At 34.7% G+C, this 25,116-nt stretch overlaps 1 protein-coding gene across 1 annotated transcript in view; it reads right to left on the bottom strand.

Annotated features, from left to right (window-relative positions):
- Positions 1-680: 680 nt before the first annotated feature.
- Positions 681-25,116, bottom strand: part of MEI4 (meiotic double-stranded break formation protein 4) — a 68,216-nt gene continuing 43,780 nt past the window's right edge. The window contains exon 5 of the mRNA XM_041410695.1: positions 681-981. Within this exon, the coding sequence (XP_041266629.1) occupies positions 730-981 (252 nt within the window). The 3' untranslated portion in view covers positions 681-729. The remainder of the gene's footprint in view (positions 982-25,116) is intronic.

The raw sequence follows: 25,116 nt of genomic DNA on the forward strand, positions 1-25,116 counted from the left end.
AAATATACCAAAGGGGATTTTAGCAATATTCATTAATCTTGAAGAGAAAGGTTTAAAATAACTATTAAATGAGTTACACTTCTTCAGATTAGATCTCTGAAATCATTACTCAACTCAGAGTGAATTAGGCCTATTGTACCTAAACCTGTGCACACAAAGTAAAGCCAAGCAGTATACAATGAATGTAAGAAATTTGTGAAACTGAGCACCAGATTTTATTTTACTCAAGTAATGACTCATTTGATTATCAGTAACAAAGTCTGTCCTGTAAGATTTTTTACTGATAAGTTATCAAGTTTAAAATTAACTTTTTTATTTCAACCAACCAGACACTGTCTCTAAATCATAGACAAGCTACACAACTCTTAAAGAAGAGGCATTAGTCTCCTATCTTGGAAGCTCTACACACCTATCATGACTGTACTTTAAAATTCATAGTGTTTATTTTAAACAGCACCTGAAACAACTTTCTTTGTTCCATTTTCACTGTGTGGACAAACACCAACACACTGTTTTCTATTACAAGAAACAGCATTTATTGAAAATGGCACCTGGATTATTACATTTTTTCTATATTCAGAATTGGAAATAAATCACATTATCTCTGAAACTGCTGTATAGAGTAGTAGTTTAAAGTAAATGTTTTTCAATAAGAACAATATCACTGTCTGGCTCAAAAATTTTCCAATGCAATCCCACAAGAAATGCATGGTTAGTAGGCTGCTTGTTTTAATCAATTTGCATTTGACCTGCGTTCAAAAGAACACTCACTCTCCACAAATATAAAGAAAACAAAGGAAATTCATCTGAGAGATGAAGAATAACTTGATCAAGATTCTTCAAAAATTTGATTTTTTCTTCTCCTCCATAGTCTGAGCTTGAAATGTTATTTTCTTCTGTCTCATTTTGAAGAAGTTGTTCCAGAATCATGCACAAAAGAAAAATATTCTCATACTGGGTGATGTCATACACAGACTGGACCTGGGAATAAAGAAAAAGCAGTACATAAGTAGAGTGTGAAAACATTTCTGCAGCCTAATATCTCAGATGACAGTTTAAGGAATACTGTTAAAATTTGCAGTGTTATTTATATAATCAGTACACCTATACATTCACAGTATGATTACTTCTAAAAGATGTTTTTCTTTTTGTGGTAACAGCCAAACAACTAAGACTGCATGACACTACCAAACAAAAAGTCAACATAACCTCCTCTTCATGAGAGAATTTGCTTTACCTAATTATCCACAGGCTGTGACATACCATAGTGATGTACAGAAAAACAACTACAATAACAGCTTTGTTTGTTTTGGGCATATAATTAGAATTGGTGGATTTCTGAGAAATAAAATAACAAGCAAAAAAAATTTTACTCCTAAATATAGACACTCATCTATTCAAGTGACACCTGCAAAAAAAATTTAAAAGTCCAAATTCTCAATCTCAACAGAAAATACACAAGCCCGTTCTGAGCCAATTAAAGTGGAATATGCAGTTTGTCAAATAAGCTGGAACAAGGACACTGACCAAATTAAAAATTTTTTAGAACTCTTACAGCTTTGTCCAATATAAATTTACTTGTCCTGTATCTAGAAACTGGAATTTTACAAAGAAGCTTTCTGTACATAGGAAATAACTGGTAAGACACAAACTTCAACCTTGAAGAATTGTCTCTCTGGAATGAAATTTTGTGTCCTTAGCAGCAAAATCTACCAATAATATGAGATGACCTTGTTCTGAAAAAGGCTGCAATTACAGTAAGTAGATGATCAGAACTGAAAGGCAAAATCATAGCTGCTAGAAAGTTAATTATATATTTTAGAAAAAGGACCAAAAGCTCTAGCAAATCTGAAGAACTCTTTAGACCTGTAGTACAAAGCCAGATGGGTCATGTCTTCAACATGGGTCTATGAAAACGCATCAAATAATTTTCCTAAATCTAGATTACATACTGTAAGACTTTCCAAAATGTGAAATCTATTATACAGTCATTGGTTTCACAAAAAATGTTAGCTGTTTTTGATTCCACTAGATTCTAAGAAAAAAACCAGCACCTCACCTTCTTCAGGTAAAACTGAGGAAGATATTGGCTCAGAGATTGCTTATTTTGCTTTCTGAGATAGCAGTTATTAAACCTAAAATCTGTGTTGAAGCACTCTGGGGTAATGGTTTTCAGCCTCCCACCTCAGAGACAAAATTAAGACACCACAGCCATCCTGTTGCAAAGCCTCAATGTAGCAAAAGAATTTTGCTGAGTTTTCTAGAAACCTTGAAATATGGGTTCATTACCAAAACATATCATCCCTAGCCTTGCATACTCCTATTCTCTCTCTGGACCCTGGTAAGAAGAATGTACAGCTCAGAGGCTGCTGCTAAGAATTCAGTATTGACATTCTTATTAGAACAGACAGCAAAAAATGAAAAAGTATTACATTATTTAATAAAAATATATTAAGTATTTGCATATTTCTAAAGTTCAGTTCTGCCTATCAAACTGCCTAATTTGGGAAAACCTCTATCCAAATCAAAGGTAATATGACAGTCGGTTTCTTCAAATATCAAACATCCAGCTCTAGGACAATCATGACTTTACACTGATTGTTCTGACTGTTAAATAATAGTGAGGAGCTAAATATATTTACTTTGCTTAGACTAAACTACAGCTTTCAAAGTTGTGAAAGTACGCATTATTAATGATTTACCAAATTTCCAGGAAATAGATGATTCTAAAGACCTACCAAGTCAGCTCCTAAGACTTTCAGTGTAGGGGTCATCTGACCAAACACAGGCATCAACAAGCTGAGACACTTACCCCTTGTTCCTGTTTCAGCTGATGGAGGGAAGCAAGGGGTGGCCCGCAGTTGTTTGAATGTAGATGTCTATTGCCATTTCACATGGCCCAGGGTAGCAGCTGTAAGCCAGGAGGAGTACCTTAGGTATGCTACTAGATGCCTGAGTTTTTGCAACTGAGTAGTTCCCAGGGTCCTTCAGCATATAATTCATCCCACTCTGAACTAAAACCACCGATATACCATGTCCTGGAAGTCTTTACAGTGATAAAGTGTGACTGTGCCCAGAAAAAAATGACTGTGTAGAAACATAAATGGAAGTTCTATGCTCTTAGTTCCTATAATTTGGAAATTCGACATACAAAGCTACAAGCAAAAATTCTTTATTTGACTCTCAAGTGTTGGCCTTAAAAATTCACTCCTTTTACATGAGTAATCAATATAAAATGTTTTAGAAAGGCAAATTATGTCACTTCACTTACTCCCATAACCTCGGGCTCTTCCAAGCAGTTGAGCAATTATAAAATCGTGTTACTTTCAGTGGGTTTTAAAAGGTGCAACTAATTGCAGCTTAGTAAACTATCAGATTATGGATAATAGAATCCACAAGTTAACTAATTAGCTTCCTCTACAAATACTACTGCATTAAAGGAAAATTGCTTTAATCACACAAAACTGACATTGAAGAAAAAGGGTGAGTATAATGGCAGGGAGAAGTATTTTTTTGAGAGAATTATTTTTCTGGAGACAAATACACTTTGAAATATTGCATTATATAGCTAAGGGGGGGACAAAAATCAGTCTATAACATTTTCTGGCTCAAGGCTTATTATTAACCTTTCCAATCCATTTAATATGAACAAAATGCGTGTCTCTATTTCTTTTGTTAGATGCCTTCTGTAGCGCTGATTGATACAACTACTACCAATACAAATTGATGCTGCATAATTGGTAAAGGGATACCTTTATTGTTCCCTAATGGTGCCGAGTCAGATAATAGACCTATTAATCTTGCCCACCAATGTTTGTGAGTGGGTAGCTGTGCACATATGTGTACACAGCAGAAAGTTCAGACGGTGTATCTATAAAGCAAGTCTCATATACGCTGCTATTCCAGAATATATTAATACTAATTTTAAGTAACTTTAACACTAACTCTGTTTTTCAGAATCACTTTAAGATAATCAGACAGGTAAGCAATATGGATTTTGGACACTATACTTTATGAGATCAGTCCTCATCAATTTATATAAATTTTAGAGTTAAATAATTTTTAAAAATATTATTTATATAAAATTGAGCTTTACATAAGATGGAAACAAGGGTTACAAAGATCTCCCAGCTGGATCTGATGATCTGCTAATCAAAATTAATTGTATTCACATCACCAAGTTCAGAATGCAAGAAGTATTAAAACGTTTGGTTGAAATTAATTCTCCAAGCTTCTTCTACTTTACATGATGGCCACTGGAAATGGACACATATTTACTACATAATTTGAAAGCAGTGGAGAAGTCCTCTTACCTGTCTTCATAGTAATGCTATCACAGTCAGTACTACCATGTTAAAAGAAACTGCTGCGTTCCAGGTCCCTGGCCCTTTATTATACTTCCTCTTCGCAAAAACAAAAAACAAAAACAAAACCAAAAAAAACCAAAACAAAACAAAAAAACAAAAAAAAACCACCCACCAAATCAGGGGGCCCCTGATCAAATTCCAAGCTGCTGTTGTCTTACTGGACAGATGTGGAGTCTTGGTAAACAGATTAAGAAATAGTTTCCTAATTGTACTTATAATATTTTTGGGGTTTTTGTCTTAATGGTTTATGGGCATTTATATAATTTATTCAAATGCCATTAGTAACAGCAGTATAAAACAAGAAAAGAAATTGAAGGAATTTTCTATAATTCTTAAGCCCTATAACCAGCCACAAGTCATATTTCCAATGATGGGCCTGGGATTTTCACCTGCAGAAGGCTGATGACGCTTTCTGAACAGAGGGAAATAAGATTTAGTCCTTTTACATCTCAAAGTATGTACAGAACAGAGACAATACCAGTGCATACAAAAATTAGATAAAAGAGAGTATGTTCATGGCAACTGCTTCCATGCAGCTCAGATGCTTATGGAGAAGTGTCAGCAATACCTGCATACTCTCTGGAATATAGGAGGAATGGTACTAACTTGGGAAAACTTCTTTTTTTCTTTTTTTTTGGTTTAGAACGGAAGATTTAAATGCTAAAACTTCTGACAAAATGTAAACAATCAAGATTAATTTTCAATCACCATTATTTTGATTAAGGACAAAAAGCTTCCCTCCTTTTCGATCTCTGTAATTAACTAACATCTGTTTAGACTTTTTAAGTCCCATGGCAATACCAAGTTTAAATATGTTTCAACAAGTAGTTCTACACAACAAAATGCTACATAAAACACTGACATACCAATATAAACTTTAATCAAACTGGAAAGATGGGTGTTTATTTAGAAAGTCATAAAATTGACACTTCTAGATAGTTATTTTAGCAGAACAGTATTCTCCCCAGATCTCCCCAATCCATCCTATCCTTGCAGTTTTGTTTCTTGTAATTTTTTTCTTGCAAGTTTTGCCTTTTCCATTTCTTGGCAAACCTCTACTATTCGCGAGGGATATAACTTTTCATGCTAGCAGAGTGTCTTTTTATGTTCCAAGAAATTCCAAGTAAAATTTCACCGAAACATCAAATGGTAAAAGGTAGTATTTCTCCTCTTTTACATGTGTATTTTTCAGAGAAGCACAAAGAGTAGACCAAAATACACAATAAGAACTGCTACAGCTTGGCTAGTTTTGCTTTCCAATGGAAGCACAGGCAACAGGAATTGCAGCAGCATCAGCTCATGGGCTGTGACTACTTAGTTAAGGAGCATGAAGGATAGAACAGAACCAAATATGCCATCAAGCCATTTCCAGGAAAAATCTCCCATGGCCTGTCTGTCCCCTCCTCTGGCAAGAAAATGTAGCCAAAGCTCCTAGAAATTTTCCAGAGAAGGTAGAAACAAAGAGCATACATTTCTCTTGACACAGCTTATACCAATGAACACCATCTCAGCAAACAGCCCAATGCCCCTTGCTTCCTTGCAGGTGGCTACTACAGGCAAGTACACAAGTAGACTGAATTTTCAAGTAGACACCTAAGTTTCAATTATTCTGCTTCCAGATCAAGATCAAATGTGACTGCAGAAAGGGTCAAGGAATTGCCACCATTTGTAAGAGTTAAATTCCGGAGCTAAACTCAGAGCAATTTAATCCACAGCATGTGCAGTCAGCAGTCCTGAGTAAGACAGTGCCAACAACACTTTACAAGTCCTGGACAGCCTCATGCTAGAGAGGTTTCAGAAGAAAAAGTAAGAATCTTGCAAAAATAGTATCTGTCCAGACACAATTATTTGGCATACCCTGGAAAATACTTTTGATAGAATTTAAAATGTTTATTCTCTTTGCTATCTCCCAAGGGGAAGATACTTATATCCCTGAGGCATCTGTGCATTGTGCCTCTTCCACATATCACTTAGCAGGGTCATCTTTTACTAGCCCTTAGTGCGACACACTGAGTTACAAGAAATTCCCAAGACATCTTAAGCAATATTATTCTTATCTAGTAATACAATTTCAACAACATATTGTAAAAAATTAAATATGTCAGCAGCAGAGCACTGACGTTTCCATTTTGGAGTAAGAAACACAACTGCCTCACAAGTAACATAACAAAGAGACAGAAAGCTTTAAAACCAAGTTTTAATCCCCTTTATCCAATTAAAGAAAGCTAAAATACAAGTCAGAAAGCTATCTCATTCAGAAAGAACAGCCAAAAAGTAGGAATCTGTGAACCTTCTTAGGATAATGGGAACGTATAAACACATTTTATTCCAATCTACAAGGCATATACTTCAAATCTGACTTCTCACATATGTTATTTTTGAAATTTATTCTAAAATGATAAACATTAATTCTTCACAAATTGAAGCATGTGAAATATGTTGGTTTGATTTTGGTTTTCTATTTTTCTTTTTAGAAAAGAAACTGAAATAAAGATTGTGAATATATCTTGTTATTGTGAGGGTTCTTCCAAATCAAATGAGCTACTTAAGAATATTTCTAACTTGAAAATGAAATTATAGGTCAGACTATCTCATGTAAAGTCTCTATCAGGAGAAGCAATCAACAAAACCATCTAATAAAATTTCTCAGTTATGAACTTCAGTATTAGAGAAAGAGCTGGTTTGTGGTTTTGGGGGACTTGCCTACTTACAAGTGTAAAGATAACTACATGAAATAACCATATTTGAAATAATAGACGCTGTTTGTTGGCATAAGAAATTAAGTTCTGTCCTGCAAGAAGTGTTGTTAAGTACAGCAAGGCCAGTGCTTGAAGCAGGTCTTGAAAAGAAACATCATATATATAACATTTTTAAAGGTAATAGGATATTAAGATAATAAGTCTTGAATAATAGAAATAATAAAAATTCCTCCATTAATTAAAATCACATCAGAAAGCAATGGATTGCTGAAAAATACAGCTACATTAGTTTCAAAAGATTTGATAGTTTACCTATTTTAGAAAATGCACAAGAAGCTCTGAAAATAAATAACAGTCACTTTGCTTTAGTGACTCTAGGACTGGGCAGGCAACCCTGACAGTAATGCAAGATACACATTTATTTGTACTGAATCATAATTCATTAATTTTTGAAAAGAAGTTTTTCAACATGTTTTTCATCTCATAAGGCTTTTTATCCTAAAAGCATGATAACTTTGCCTCACATAGAGCCTGGCTTCCTAAAATTATCTCTTCCAATGCTAGGGATGGAAAGAATCAACCGAGCCTAGCAAGTGGCAGATGGTGGGTCCAAGAACAAGCGAAGGCAGAAGGCTGTCACAGAACGCGCCCTTAACTTGCCGCAGTACATTGTGAAAGCTGAAAGCTTGTATGGGGTGAAGGAAAAGTAAACAGTTCTACGACAGTGAAATCCACAGATACCCATAATCAATCAATCAATCAATCAATCACTCTTCACCTGGAACAGCACAAATAGATGGATACTGGGAGAATGTTCTTGAAAACATCTCCAAACTCCTCTGAACATTTACTGTAAGTGCTGTCAGAGGCAGAATGGCCATTCCCATGTTTTTCTATCTCTCAGTTTAATTTACTGCCCCACCCTCTACCAATGGTAAGTTACTCCAGAGAAGAAAATCTTCCCTTTTTTAGTTTGCAGCTCTGAAAGCTTACAACCAGTGGCTCTACATGCATCCACCTTGATTTTCCATGAGATCAGTCCTTGCTCCAAAGCCAGAGACAGAATCCACCACTGCAGCTTCAAAATCATAAAGAAAAACAGTCCAAACATAAGCAAACCTAGGTGGTTTCAGACTAACCAAGAAAAAAATGTGTATTTGATGGTTGTAGTTATCTGCTGCAGAAGAAAGCATAAAATCCAGGAAAAACAAGACAAACAAGACAAAACAAAACACTTAAAGAGCAAGAGGAGTCATCCCAAGCATTACCCTGTGTGAGGAAAAAGACAAGCCTTAATCTTTGTAAGAAAAAAAAAGTTGACATCTGCTTTCTGCATCCCTTTCTTACAAGAAATCTAAGCCTCTGTATAACTTGAAAAGATAAAAAATGATACTGCTAAAGAAGACAGGTTTCCTTCTCATTATGCAGTTATTTTTCATCTTCTATCATTAGAGACTTAATATTCTATAAATGTTCAAGGCAATATTTAACTTAATATTAAACTAAACTTTGATTTAGGAAGAAGTGTTTTAGCTATCTATTTATCTTTCCTCTGGTTTTAGAAAAAAATCCTGTATTTATTGTGTAGATAAAAAGTCTTTAGGAAAGTGTTTATATTTCACATATATATGTTTTCCCAAACTATTCTCCTAAAATGGATTAATAGATATAATAGATAAATACGGAAATATAGATAAAACTGAAACAAGACAACAATGGTTTTTCAGTGATTCTATCATGTCTTAAACACCCGTATTCCACTACAATTATGTCAACAAATCACATAACAATCTCTGAATTTTCAAATAATGCCATGAGGGTCTTCCAAACTCTAACTTTAAACTCAAGAGACATAGGAGACATGGAAGACTCAAGATATAATTTCATAAACATTTGACAGGGTTGACAAGCAGTGCTATTTTTCTTATTTATTGTATTTATGTAGAATATGTATGTAGAATAAATCTTGAGTGGGTTAACAACATGAAAATATTGCTTATTCAGCTTAAAGATGTGAGAAATTACAGATTCAACATATTTAATTGAAAATCATATAAAATATAAAATGTAATGAAATCATGAGAACACCACCATATATCTAGAAGTTTGCATACATGCATCAAAACTTAATTTTGGAAGGAATTAGACCTTTTGATGAAAAACATAACAAAATGGAAAATGGAACAGATTGCTATCTACAATCTTTTTAGGCTTTATAGAAACCAGATGGGTATGACTGTAAGCAAATATGGCTTTACTTTCACATTTATTTTTCCTTTAATTTTCTGGTAGACTCTTCTGGAAAGATCCAAAAAGAGAAGTTGTCTAGACAGCTTTACTTTTTAAAATTTGTTTGTTTGTTTGTTTCAGCTGCTTTAGCAGCACAGTAGTGTAAAAAGACAGGTTTTTAAGAGCTCCAGAGCAGCAGTTTAGAATGTGTCTCATGGTGCTGGAATGCAGTGATATGCAGTGCAAGATTGGCCTTGTAAAGTCCAGCACGCCAGCAGTAACTCTAAAGACAGTTACACTTAGGAAGATCCTTTTGAAACTGAAAATCTTCTGTAACTTGTGTGAAAATTGCAGCATCCTGACAGAACACAAAAAAAGCAGAGTAAACTTGAAAGGGATTAAATTCTAAATTGACCGTCAGAAGCCAACTAGTTTTTCTAGCTTTGAAGAAGAAAATGTAAGAAATGCACAGGAATGATTATCTACAGGAAAATGCTTATAATTCTAAAATTTATGATATCGGGTGAAACAAAAAATGAAAGAATTATGGAAGAAAGGTCCGTGCTCTGAGTTCTATTATATAGTGAAATTTACTAGGTCATACAAAGTCCAAGGGCTTCCTTTTCATAAAACCAGAATAGTTAGATGCCCATTTGAAGTTGTCTGGGGAAAGTTGTCTGCTATGTAAGTAAGAGCTTCTACATGGCAAACCTGTCACCTGGATAATTCTGTAAATCTCAAATATGTAGGCTGACAAGGGTAGAACTGGCCTTGACTAAAGGAAAATGTCTTCAAGAGTACGGAGTCCAAAATTTGGATGCACAACACCACTATTTTCAGCAAGCACAGAATTGTTTATAGCAGGTCTCATTCCTTGTGCTAGAAGGATAGTATCAAGAAAGGAATCTGGGAATGGAAGGGCTTTTACTGACCTAGAGGACAGTAAAAGAAAATTCAGGAAGATTTACATGGCTAGAGAAGTATGTGATTTTTCACTCTGGTATAATTTCTTATGCCAAAGCTTAACACAGCTCAGTAAAACTAACGAGAACTGTAAAGTAGTGGGGAACTACAGACTTTTTTATTATTCACAGAACCTGTTCGAAGGATAATGTTCTGAGATTGAATTGGATACATTAGAACTGAATACCCTAGCAAAAATACAGATGATTTTATCAAATGGCTTTGCTAAGACAAATATTTAAGAAAAAAAAAAAGCTAAAAATGAGCAGAAGAGTACTCTTTTGCACTGAGTCACCCAAAAGGAGGCTATTACATCCAAATGTACGTGTAGAGGCCCTTTTGGGACCCTGATTACAGTTAGTAAGCTAAAGCGTCCAAACTACAGAAATATTATAGACATTTAAAGCAATTAAATTTGAATCAGAAGCAATAATTCTGGGAAAAAATCACAACCAGAGGAAAACCAACCCAACTGGAACTCAAAGTACTTTCAAAGTCAAAAAGGATCTGAACGAAACCCACTGAAACAACACTTGACTTGAGAAACCTAGAAGATAGTGTTTTACATAAATGACTGAGGTGTCTGGTGGATCTTTTACAGAAAGCTGACATAAATGTACGTGTAGAGGCCCTTTTGGGACCCTGATTACAGTTAGTAAGCTAAAGCTTCCAGAAACACACAGTCACTCACGTGAATGTGGTATGACAGCTGCATAAAAGAAATGTTATAGTACTGAAGAAAAAAATGGAGTTGAAATCCACCTTTCAGCTAAGGCTGTGATTTCCTCTGATGGCCTGAACCTATGATAACATTACATGACTTGCATCTGAAAACCTCTCCTGTTTTCCTTAGCAGTTACAAACTTCTCTCCCATTCCTTTCCGTGCTGTACTTCTCTATTTTTTCCATCCCCCATCTCTAGCAAATAAAAGACAAATGTCCCACTGGCATGACCCTGAGTCTGGGCCATGTCTCTGATTTTGAAATTTGAACAAAATACAATTTTTTTTTAAATTTGAACTTCCCAAGAACATGGTATTGGGGGGAAAAATGGAAGAGTGAAAAATAAGCAAATATTCAACCTGAAGAAAAAGATACAGATCTCTCTACATTCACTACAAAACCATTGATGTTTTGAAGTGGACTGGATGAGCAAAATAATTAGCACTATGTAAAACTCTGAAAGCTGCTTCTTTGGAAAGCTGAGTTTTAAAATGCAATTACGATATGATATTTACCTGAACAATTTCAAGGCTTAATCGAGTCTCAAGAAGGTTACAGAAAACAGTCCCTAATCCTCACCACCATTAAGACAGCACATGACCTTTTGTGTAAAACAAAAAATAGCAACGTCCTACCACAGTTAAGATAATCTACATTTAGTAAAGATTCTCAGAGAGGACTCTGGTCTTTCTGCAGCTGCCAACACACTTGTCAGGTTTACTGTGCATCAGAATGCAATGTTAGATATAGCATGGTATTTATTAAAAAATTGGTCTGAAAAGATCAGAAAAAAATTAACATTTCAGAAGATGACTAGCCTTTCAAAAAGATAGTTAAGCTTCAGTTTGGGAGAGGTTTGGGTTTTTTTAATTAAATGATGTGGAACAAGAATAAAGCATGTTCCTAACTGTGGACCAGATAGAAGAATTCAAAATACCTCTAGTTATTTTATGTACCAAATTATTTACAATCAGATAATAATTACCAGTAGGCAATACATGCAAGAATTTAGCAAAGCTTTTTAAGTGTCTTTAGGAATACAATTCTTTCCTCTTTTTAACATAATTGCTTAATTTATCAAACAAGATTTAAATCACTGTGAAAGATAATAAAAGATCATATTAAAAGTCATACTAAACACACAGGCCACCTAGCACTTCAAAATTATTTCACATGACTGCAGGAATACATTAACAAAAACATGACAGAAAATCATTAGAGACTGACTCATTTAAAGAGGAGAGAAGAAACAAAATCAAATCCTGTCAGAATTGAGGTACATAGATCATCTTTGGTATGCTGTAACTGACTTCCAGCAAATTTCTAGGTTTTAGAAGGTGTGGACTATCTGGCATAGCAATTGTAGCATTACAAATGAGTGAAAGACATCAGCTGCAGTATAAAGAAACCCTCCTATTTTAATGCTCAAACTTCTTTTATTAAAAAAAAAAAAAGTCACTATTCTTGTGCTTTTGTGAAGAATATCTATGCACAGGGAAAACTTCCGGAATAATACAGCAACTTGTAGAGTGAACAAATAAGAAAGAGAATACTTTTTCATTTTTATAGCTCTAAGGTAGCCATGCAATTAATTCCTTCAAGATTCCCCAATGACAGCGAATTAGCCAATAGGGAACTCTTGCTCCGACTGTTTCTGCTACCGAATTTAACTCATTTAAATTGAATTAAGGTTCTTCTATGCCATATGGGCACACAGTCATTTATTTAGTAAAGCTTTTAAGCTTTCCAGTCTGAAATGTAAAAATTTCTCATTTGGTTTTGTCCCTGTTCCATCTCTCTTCCTTAATACTTTGTATTTTATATTTCCTACTGGAGAGGGAGGAAATAGGATTATCACCATATAGAACTATAGCTTATTAAATGTTCTTTTTGGTTCTTAGTCCTCTGGACAATAAAAATTTAAAGATTTTGACTTTCTTCACCCTAAAGGGTTAATTAGGCTCCTTCCACCTACTGTTTCCTCACTGGGATCTTAGTCTAATGTTCAGCAAGGTCAACACTGAATCATTACTACTCTGTCATGTTACTTTCCCATGAAACTTTCTCAACTGCTATATTCTCTTTCCAGAATAAAATATGACCTATCATTTGTTCCAAACACTTCTGTCCCCAAGTGACACAGGATTTAGCAACAAGAAGGAAATCCATTTTGGGGTATTTTCCAACCCAATTTTTGAACGTCTGAGATTGTATCAGAGTTATCAACTCAAACACTCATGTGAAGATGAAGGAACTTAATTTTAATTCCACTGTCTTTTAGGGGAAAAAAAAGGCAAAAATCTTAGCTGAAGAACCTTCTTTCTATTTATAGGAACTTGCACTTGTTTTTAGGATCAGAAGAAAATTTAACCTATTGTGAAAGATCTTAATGAGCATCATTCCTTGAAAGGGGAAGAGTTAACAACAATTCCAGGTGACAATTTGAAAAAAGAAATGCAACCACTTCTGGCTGTGATAATACAAACGTACACACAAAAATATAACGTAAATGCAATTCTCAAAATAAGGGATTATAGTCAAAACTGAAAAAAGTAATAAACAATAACAGGAATGTATTAGGCCTCTTGAGTCTACTACAATGTGAGAGTACGTATCTTATAGAACTTTTCTCAAATTAGGCAGTCATGTGGGTGATGGTAACACCATTATTTAAGTGGACCCAACTCTGGCTGTATGTGTGGGACAGTGAAGAAATACAGCCCCACTAAGTATGATCCACAGAACTGGATTCCTCTAAAAAGTAACTGTCATTAAGTCAAGGGATCTTATTATGGTTCTAAAATCTTCAGTGAAAAGAAATTCCTCATCTACTCTATCTACTTGAAAGAATGAATTACCTAAGGTAGATGACCACAGGGAAAGGCATTTTTCTAGGTAAGCATAGAGACTCAAAATTGAAGGTACTCCTTATGAAAACTGTACAACACCTTGCTTGACAAGGCATATCAACACAACCACTGCTGCCTATAGCATCCATATGATGAATGAATAAATCTTGGAAGAAAAACTCTTGACATTACAAAAACATTGGTCTGCCCATTGAGGGAGGGCAGTTTAGGCAGAACTTTAAATTTGCCTAAGTACCTTAATAACTAGCTGGAGAAGTTGATGATGCAAGTCACTGCAACTTCTACCCAATTCCAATGTCATGTTTCTGGTCTTATGCCTAGAACTTAAATTTCATTCCTATTTATATTCCACTTGTTCCCATGCAGCCACAGAAATATCAACAAACCTTCTTCATCCAAATGAAATGAAAAGTAAATCAACCTATGTTGATTTTTTTGGTTTTGGCTGGTCGGATGGTTTGGGGTTTTTTGTTGGTTTTGCTTTGTTCTCATTTAATTTATCTATTGATTACACAGGTTGAAACTGAAATTTTTATGACTGTGTCAGATTTAAAATAGCCTTGTAAACAGAGAGATATTCTGGCCAACATCTGGTGAAAAATTAAGCATTCTAGACATGGATGTACAGTGATCTTACGATTAAATCAGAATGAATGGCAGGCTGAAAGACCTCAGGGATCAACCTGGGAAATAACACATAGGCTTATCCCAAAAGCATACAGAGTATACATGTGCTGAACAGTACAATACCCCCTCATGACTTTCATGAGGATGACAACTAATTTTATAGAAGGATTTGTGTTGTGTCTCCTATGCTCTCACTTAGTAAGCAGCTGAAAAAAGGAAGGAGGCAGAATCCCATGCTTGTGGGAAGTCAGAGTTCACAAAAGGAAGTCAGTTGTGTTATCAAGAGGAACATAACAAGTCTGAAGACATGGGAGCTTCGAAACACTACCAAATTCCCAAGCTAGCTGGTCTAGCCTGAGGTTGTCTGAAACAATTCAAGCAATTCCAAAGGTAGCTCTGCTGATATACCATGACCTTTAAATAGCAATAATGAAGTGATGCCAGACACAGTATATGCCTCTACTGCTGGTGTTGAAACATGAAACTGAAGACCTCCTTCTGGATAAAGTCAGTGCCTTTTGCTGCCTTTCTTTGCCTTCACTGCAGGTGAATGACAGAGTTGCTACTAACAGCAGAAATTGTGCAAAGCTTCACAAATTTTTTTTCCTTAACACTGAAAAAAGGTAGTAGAGCCTGAAAAGTCAGCTTTCTGCCTTCACTCATCAGTTGGAAATCATCATTGTTTGGGACAAGCATCTTTCATTTCACAGCTCTGTTTGAACATTAAGTTCATACTGCCTGACTTAAGACACTGCCTTTTTGTCAAGCAAAAGTGCACAACAGCAAAAAAGGTAAACTATATTTGGTGATTAGCAGGACTGTAAGAATTGGGAGATTGAGACAGTCAATAGAACATTCTTCTTAAACCAATGTTTTCTCATCACATCAAAGGTGGGAGACTATTGTGATGATGGAAATTATCTGATCACGTCATCCTTGCCAAGGGGTGCCCCATTCTCCCTCTGAAAAACCAAAACCATTTTGGAAACATGCAGAAGCACCAATTTTTTTTTCCAAAAAAATTCCAGTTTTTTAATACTTTAGTAGGACTACTTTTCTAAAATGCAGCATCCTCTAACAGTTTCTGAGAACAACATACACACTAGAATCTCAGTACTTCCAGAATTTACTCTTCTAATTCAGCCTTTAGGATCCATTAGATGTGGATCCTCAGAGAAGCACAAAGTATTGGCTGAAAATTCTGCCTTAGAGAGAAGCACATCTGCAATGATCCAAACAGCCAAAAGATGGCTTTTATCAACAGATAAGAGGTGAATTAGGAAGAAAGATTACAGAGAATTAGCTCATATGACAAGAATTTTTATGGAATATTCACACAGAGAATGTAGCTAGAATGTTCTTGTGCAGGATCTGAAGATCAGGAAAGAAAATATATTAGATATTATCTTTGAACAAAGGTGTCTCTTTCTCAGATGCAAGGATTTTTCTTACCTTCAAATTTCAATTTAGTTCTTGCACAATGATAAAGGGCAGGAAAAAGTACTCAGTTTCTGTTCTTTATATCATACACTGGTTTATATACTTCTGTTGTAACTCTCATTTGTTTCCTCTTCAAGTCATAATCTTTTGTTCTCTCAGAATCAAGGATTTTACACGTCTCTAAATATGTTGTGTTTATCCAAAACTCTCTCTAGTCTGTTATATAGTTTCTGAGAAGACATTATCATATGACCAATTCTGCTGCCACTCATCATTTATATCTTTACTTGTTTCTCTTACAACCTTAATAAATATTGCAGAACAATTGCTTTGCATTGGAACAATAGCTATAACCCTATCTTCTGTACTCAGTTAATGACATTAAAGAACTAACTCATGAGGATTATACAAAATAATCATTCATTACATTAATGAATAAAAATTACAGTAACCACAATCTGCAAAATTTAAATTTACAATAGCTAGCACCAGCTTGCTACCTTAATTGATTTAAGAATAATGACAAAATACTTGGAGTGGTTTTTAATTTGCTGCTCTTGCATACAGTATGATTTATCTTAGGATTTAAAACTTAATTGCATAATAAGTGACGGCAATATGTGCAACAAGTTTTTATTAATATCACTGCCTGCCATACTTCATATTGAAAACAATCTACATTGGCTCACCTATAAATTGAACTTGTAACACAGGCCTACTTCACACTAAGTAGCACATTAGTATTCCACACAGACTGTAATTGCCCTTCTTCTGCTTTTATAATAGTCATGTTTTGAAATGCTCTCCTTGCATTTATATTAAAAGCACTTGAGAAGACAGTCATTGAGTGGTGGGAATAATTTTGTAGGAACACAGGAACATTTTTTAGATTTACTTTGACTTTGTGCATGTCTGAAAGTATTTCTTTGCTATTTGTTTTTAAAGAGACATTAACTATTTCATGTACAGTGATTACTCCAGTAACTGCAGTATTCACTGCAGAGACAATGAAGCTCAAAATTGTTTTAGAAAGATATAGCATGATAATAACATGATTAGAACATACTGACACAGATGATTAAGAGACTCAAGCAAATTCATAATCTCTTTTAAGAATGAACTCTGGATGTTAACATTTGTTCAAAGGCAAATGAAAGAGGAGAAAATGCAATACAAATACAAATGATCTATAAGAAAATTAGCATAACACAATACTTAAGGATAGTTTTGGTGAGAAACTGTGAGATAGCAAGACTGGGTGTCCTGGTTTAGAATGGTATTCTCCAATTTAGAGCTCCCACTGAAACCATGCTGCCACTTGCTCCCCCTCTACCCCTCCCCTTTGGGGGGCTGGAGAACTGGAGGCACAAAAGCTAAAGATCATGGGTTGAGATAAGATCAGTTTACTGGAAATAGCAAGGAGATAAGAAAATTAATAGTAACAGTAACAATACTAATGACAGAGTGGACAAGAAAGAGGGGAATGATTCACACAAAAACATCACCACATAACTGCTCCCTCCCCACATCCTGGCTATAGGAAGGAACCCCTTTCTCCTCAGAAGAGACACCCTTCCTCTTGCCCCTGGCAATGATGTGAGCTGGTGATAGAATAACCTCCTACTACCCCTGGCCATGCCCCGTCCTGGCTACTGTAAAAAATTAATCCTGTCGTGGCTGGGATCAGGACCCTGAGAAAATGCAATGTGTCTAACAGGAGACATCCTGCACTGCTAACCCTTTCATGTTGTCCAAGTGCTGTGGAAGGTGACGCAACAACACAAGTGCTTTTCCTGTTTATTCCCAGACTGGTTTTACTGTTCTTATTTATCAAACGTGTATGTTATGTAAGTGGTATGTCAAGTGGTATGGTAAGCTGTGAAGAACAGCACAATCTGTTAGTCTAAGTCAGCAAGTAGGCTGTACAAATCTATCTCTTTGCAAAAAAGTAATTCTTTGTAAGAAAACGAGACATCCAGAGCAGTTTTATGTACTGATTTCATTTAAAAGGACATATACAAATTTCCTTCCCACTTCCAACTTGAAATGAATGGTTTAGGTACTTCACTATGGAAACCATTTAGGGTTTGCAAACTGCAATACTGCAGGTGAGATGTACAGAAAAACAAAATCTAAGATGCACCCTTTTCTTTAACTAACAGTTCAAAGAATACCTGTTTGGGTTTTTAAATCAAGACACAAATATGAATATTTACTAAAAATTAAATGAATAGCAGTTTAGCTTCCAAAAGTAGTCAATCAAAAGTATGAAGTTCTAAAACTAGAAAAATTAACAATCTTAAAGCAAACAATATAGTGAAATAGTAGGGAAAATTATTAATAATCCAAAGCTGACAGAGTTGCAAAAAGACTTGAGAAAGACAGCAAAAACTGTCTGGCAGCAAAAAGCCAAACAATGACAGAGACTCACAAGCCCACTTTGAGCAGGGCACCCTAACTAGGAAAGCACATCTACTGCTCAGTCTCAAATATTGTGTACAAGCAGGCCCAGAAATTAAGAACCACAAACAGTTAGGTGGTAAGGAATCAGTTACTTTTAGAATTTATAACAGACAGACCTTGGTTGTGTATTATGTGTAGCATCTCCTTAAGTTTGTGAGATGCGTTACTGTTTCTGTTTTTGTTTGTATGAGACTGCAGAAGGCCAAAATTTTACACAGTCCATAAAATAAAATAAAAAAAAATCCTTGTTTACTTAGAAATCAATTATCAAAGGCTTTCTTTTTGCTGAAATATATCTTATGACATAAGACATAGTCTTCCTAATTTGAAATTAATACCCATTCATTGGTATTTCTACAGCACAACTGCCCTTGAAGGGTTGGAAAGAGTAGGTGAAACCAAACTAAATGAACAAATTCAGATTTTTCCAAATAAAGATTTAAAGTTCTTACAGCAAAGTAATTCTGCTCGTATTAAAAAAGAATTCCAAGTTCTTAATGAAAGAAAGAACCATAAAGCATATGAAGTATTAAATAATGTTTATGAAGTTTTTATATAGCCTGAGTTTTAAGTCAAAAAAGGACCAAACAGACCACACTGCTCGATCTGAAAGTTCCCAGAAAGTGAATTTGTCTTTCAGAAATATACACAACTTTATTTTAAAGTTGACAAACTACAGAAGTCACTGTTTTTCCATGTAAGTTGCTGCTACAACAGCTGAATTTTCCAGCAACCAACACTGGAAATGGAAAAGTATGCTCATGTAAAAGTGAATTATTAAAAGAAAACGTGAAAGCACTGATAAAACATTAAATAATCTATATGTAGGAAGCAGAACAGGTAGCAATGAATGGAACTGAACATAAGCTAAATATTGTCATGCAAGTAATTGATGAGAGACACTAAAAGGATCATGGACTATCATTAAGTGCTAGACTAAAAAACCCTGTCCAACTGAACAACCAAACAAACAAAGCAATCACAAAACAGAAAAACCAAACCAAACAAAAGAAGCCCGAAAACAAACAACCCCACTAAAAAAAACCCAAAAGAAAGAACTTCAAAAAATATCAGGAGTAAAAGTGAAGCCACAGATAAAAAGAAAGATACCCTACTAAATGTAAGTAGGAAAGTAAGTAATTATGAAAAAAATCCAAACCAGAAATAGTCCAGAATGGTGTCTATTCTCCAATCCTGAAGTGGAAGAAGAAAAGGATATTTCAATTCCATATGATAGTGTGGATGGAACTAAAAAACTGCAGATATGAAAAATCATCTGCAACAACCCAAGACTTTATTAGGAGACGCTCTCAAATTCCTCCCACAGCACCTTTGCAGTATTTCTCACAATGAATATATGTCAAAACCCACATTAATTCTAGATAACTGCTTGGAAGATCTGTTCCAACAGAATAACACATTTGCCAAAAAGGCAGTGGGGCCTGTTTGCTAGGGAATTTCCTTTATTCTATTACACTTATAAATTGACTGGAACACAATTCTGGCTCCATGCTAACACAGAATGTTATGAAAATACAAATTTTCTGGTATAAAAAATGTTATGTTCAATGCAAACATAGTATTCCATGGTTTGGACTGAAAATAAAGAATATCAAAGGAAGCAGACCTTTCTTCAACCCCGGAAAGTTCTTGGCACTAACTGATATTTGATTAAATTACAAAACCATGTTTTTACTTCTACATAGTTAATTAATTTTAGAATAGCATGAAGAAATGGAAAAATAAAATTTATTATTATGGCTAATCATTTCAGGGACCATAATTATTTCTCAAACAGTATTTGTAAGATACCAATTTATTTTAAGTATCACAGTTCACTGCTTATGCTCCTGGATACAATTGGCAACTAATATAACCCATCTATGTTTTATTTATTAGCATAGCAGACAAATGTGCACTTACTGAATTTCACATTAATTGCTAATATTTCCCTATAGCAACAAAGCCCTGAAGGCCTTGTTAGAAATATGTCAACTAAAAGTGAAGGTCTGTTTCCGAGTTTGTTTTTTACATGCAAATACTTTTCCACTTAAGTATTCAGACCTTGGGGGGAAAAAAGAAATTTTTTGCCAATGATAGAAACAATTATGATTGGATAAGAGAATCGTCCATTGCTGCTCCTGCACACCCTCAATATACCATAAGGGCAAGTAAATCAATATGCCTCAATTTCAACATAATTAAATCCATAAAAAGTTCACAGGCTGTGCTGTCAACTTAGTTTCATAACTACACTGATAGCTACAAAATTTCTGAAATTCTTTGTATTTCACATGATGCATTTGACTGAAAATCCTGTGTCTTTTAAATTCCTACTGGAGAAACAGGTTTCTTAGGAATAAGTTGGTATTTTAGACTCTTGGCTTTAGATTTTTTTATTACTTTTTTAAAGTCTTCTTTGGAATGTGGAACTTAGCATAGGGAGGTAATTTACAAGTAAGATATTACTGATCAAATGGCTACAGGCATGTTATCTTTGTCAGTGAAATTCCAGAAGTCTGTCTCCTGCTGAGTCAATTGCAATAAAAAAAAAAAAATTTGGTACCTTGTGCACAGATTACAACAAAGTTTGCCATGTTTATTTTATTCCAATTCCTGTATGTGCAGAAATTCATTGGGAGCCATCACTTCTGCAGACATGAACTGCACTCAGCTGCTCACAGAGAACTGAAATCTGCAAATGGACACTGATTAAGGTGGAAGAATAAAGTCACACTATTTCCTAACACTGAACTGCTTATTTGAAGAAATAGTGGTCATGAGGAATGCATTTTTCAAGACAATACAACCAGCAAAAAATTGAGATCTTTTGTCTGGAGAGGTGGTGGTGCTACATGTAGAGTTAAAAGCAATGTTGCATGCTGTTATTCCGACAGAATTTCTCATACCTGCAACAGTCACAGTGAAGTGTCTAAAGATGCCAGCAAAGATATTTAAAATGCCCAGCATTGGTTCCTCTGCCTTCACTTTTCAGGCAAAAGAATCAACCAGGAAGCAGCTCAGGAAGATGTGCCAGGGGCCCAAGTCAGCAAATGATCCTTTGGATCTAAAGGCAGAACTGCTGCTCTCTGGCTTGGCAGCAGCTCTCCGGGGTACTGTCCCACAGGACTGGAGACTGACGGACTACCAGGGTCACATGGAAAAGAAGGAGCCCTCCCAGTTACTTCCCCTGCCACAGAAAGAACAGCTTTGCCATGGCAACTGTGCTATGAACTCTTCTATGTTTAGTACGTCTTGTTTTGGATATATCTTTTTGGGGGTTGGGCTAAAACAAAAAAAATTTCTTCCCCATTCCAACTGTGGAGCAATCTCAAATACTTTTCTTTCTCTTTTCTTTGTATCCTGGTAGCCCCTCAAAATCTCTATTTAATTTCTTCTTTGATTATATTACACTGCATTTTAAAACTGTTCAAACAAGAGCAGTAAGAGAAGGAAATTGTGGATGGCATGAAAACAATCATAAAGTAGTACAGATATCTTAACTACTAAGATGTATTTTCTCTTTAAACCACACATTAGTGTTTGATACTGAATACATATTACTGTAACTGAAGCTTTCTTAGAGGAATCATAACAAAAGTGGAGGATAAAAGTTTGAAAATGAAGTTAGAATACTTCAGGTTTTCTACATGCGGTACACTTTGTGAATGAGGAGACAGAGGAGAGAATCATGTTTCAGAGAACCAGGTAGAAGAGACAACCAGGGCAGACATCACTGATAAGTACAGGTAGCATTAGGCAAGAGTTTGTTCCATAAACAAGAAAAAATGATGAAGCCATGCCTTACATAGAGCCATAAGAAAAATCAGTGATACAAATTAAGGGCTATGAGAAGAAGAAGAAAGAAGAAGAAGGAAGAAGAAGAAGAAGAAGAAGAAGAAGAAGAAGAAGAAGAAGAAGAAGAAGAAGAAGCAAGAATTATAAATCACTAGGAAGGATTTATAGAATCCTTCTCTATAGAAGATTCTATATAGATTCTAAATAGAAGAAAAGGAAACTCAATTATACTTACACAAACAAATTCACAATTCTTGTCTTAAATATTATTAATTCTAAGTTAATTCTATTATTTCAAGATTACCCAAACTGAGCAACTACATATGTTAGCACAGCATAAATACAAACATTTAATGTAATTTGACTGAAAAATGGACTTCTCTAGTGATTGCCACAGGGTCTGGATCTGGTTTTTAAATTTTCAATTTAGTACTATTCAGAATTACTATTGGACCATGAGTTCTAGGAAAGATTTTGTTTCCCGTAGATGGATTTCTTCCTCAAACAAATATTTTAATAAATAGATAATACATAGCAAAACAAACCAATATTTAGTCAGTACTACTGATTTGAGTTGATTCAATATAAACCTGTTGGACAATTGCTTACAGTTAATTCATAATTTCTCTAATTTACTATACAATTATATTTTATATATTGCCCTATATAACTTTATGCAGCTGTAATATTATTTCAGCATATTCTATCAATCTTGATTAGGGATTTTTCTTGGGTTTTGCTTTGTTTTGGGTTTTGCTTTGTTTTGGTTTTTTATTAGCTGTTGCTTAATTTTAGGCAATAAAAATCAGATAGAGAAAGCCAAAACCCATAACCTATTATTAAAAAATGAGGCAAATAATAATTGTAAATGATAAACAGAATCAATAACAGCTTTCAGATTTGATGTATTAACACATTCTTAAATTCAGCATCTGGAAAAATCTCTGTAGAAAGGTGTTTGGACTAAGTGACTCCCTCTGACCTTAGAATCCATGAATCAATAATATAATTTAACTTTCAAATTAATTTAAAATATTTTGCAAGGAAGTTAAAAAGTAGGTCCTGAAATTGAAATGTATGCTAAAATACATTTTGAAGAACAGCTTTTATGATAAATACACATATTCAAACATGAGAAAAAGGTTCTTGAGTATTATTTTGTCATTAGCATAAAACAACCCAGAACAGCTGAAATTCTTGGAAATGCTATTCTAGTGAACACAGCTGTAATCTACTCATTACTCAGATCCTTGTGTGTAACTGTGCACAACTCTCTAAGGTCTCGATCAGTGGTGCAGGCCAGTCTTCAGCTCCTTTTTTTCCCCCAGTTTCCAAGCCTTCTCTTAAGATTACTAGTTCCTCCATCTTTAGAGATAAATTATATTATACACACGTGTTACAATGAATACTGAATATAAGCAGGGACATCAGAAGTAATCTGTCTGAGAAACACAGAATTCACAGGGCTCCAAACATGAAATCCCCAAAAGGCTTCCTCTGATGCAAACCAGTCACTTTTGTGCAAAAATTACCCGTTTAACATGTCTGCAAGGACATATCTAATCTACAGCCTGAATTTTTATTACTGCCTGAAGAAGACAGTTTTAACCTCCTGCAATTTGAAATCCTGACTGTGGAATGTGTTAGTAGTTTTTTAAAATGAGTCAAATTTTCTAAATTTTCTGTAAAGCCTCTTTCCTGACGTGCTGGCATTAATTATTACATCCTTATTATACCAATCTCCCCAAAACTAGCATTCACACTCAGTAAGAACAGTATTTCATTTTCTTCTAGAACTAAGAAGCAGGAGAAATCTGCAGTGTAGTTCTGCCTCCTTTTTCCCCCTTTGTGAAAATTTTGACCGTAATTACTAATGTTAATATAATATATAAAAAGGCATTTAAGAGCTCAGATATATGGCTGAAAGGGTGCTGAAGTGTTTAATCCCCCCCTCACCCTGAGATAGGTTCAAGTATACTCATGTCACCTCCAAAAAGATTCTCATCATGAATGTATTCCATTACTTCAATAAGTTTGACATCTAACCTTAATCGCCAAGTTTCTTCTTGTGCACACAAGTACACAAAAGGATTACTCCTTGTTTAACAACTTTTCATATTGTGGGGGGAAATTACAACTTCTCTTCCCCCTCAGTCCTCTCTTTTTTCCAGATTATTTTAAGGAAACTAACATTTTGTCAAAAATATCTCTAAACACATCAAACATGCACACAAAGAATCCCATGAAGATTACTTATAAAAGATGGAAATGCCCTATTCTATGATTTTTTGTATCTTTAAATAGATGCAAAACTTTAAAAACAAACCCAAACCACAAACTAACCAATAATTGTTTTTAGTAATGATAATTAATTTTTTACATTTTGATCATGTCATATGTTGCCTAGTTATATATTTGCACAATTATAAAGAATACTATATTACAATTACAATTATAATGACTATTGGGCAAGATTTCACAGTCCTCATCACATAACACCTTTTACTGCTTGGCCTATTTAGCAACAGTATCTGTAGAAAACAAATTAATTTTGAGAAATATATTAACAATTTTTCCATTATTTTAAAAGTTACACTTTAAAGGTGATTAGTTATGCTGTACAGCAAATAATAAAATATTATTCCATAAAAAAGATAATTCTGTAAGCAGTATAATTCCCATGTGACTCTCTAAATTCATTAGAGGAGCAGAAACGGTCGTCCTTTTTGTTAATCTTAAATCATGTATAAGGAGAATCTCTGCAGCTTTATGCTTTTCCTGAAAGTTAATTTCCTCTACTTTTTCTACAGTGGTATCTACACTCTAGAGAAACAGATGGGTTTAGAGAGAGCTGTCTTTTGCATGATAATTAATTTTTAAGAGCCCTTGACCATGGAAGACTATCTTGAATAACCCACAGACTGGAATTGGCTCCTA

This window comes from Onychostruthus taczanowskii, unplaced genomic scaffold (genome assembly GCF_017590055.1).
Source record: "Onychostruthus taczanowskii isolate IOZ18803 unplaced genomic scaffold, ASM1759005v1 scaffold33, whole genome shotgun sequence".
NCBI lineage: Eukaryota > Metazoa > Chordata > Aves > Passeriformes > Passeridae > Onychostruthus > Onychostruthus taczanowskii.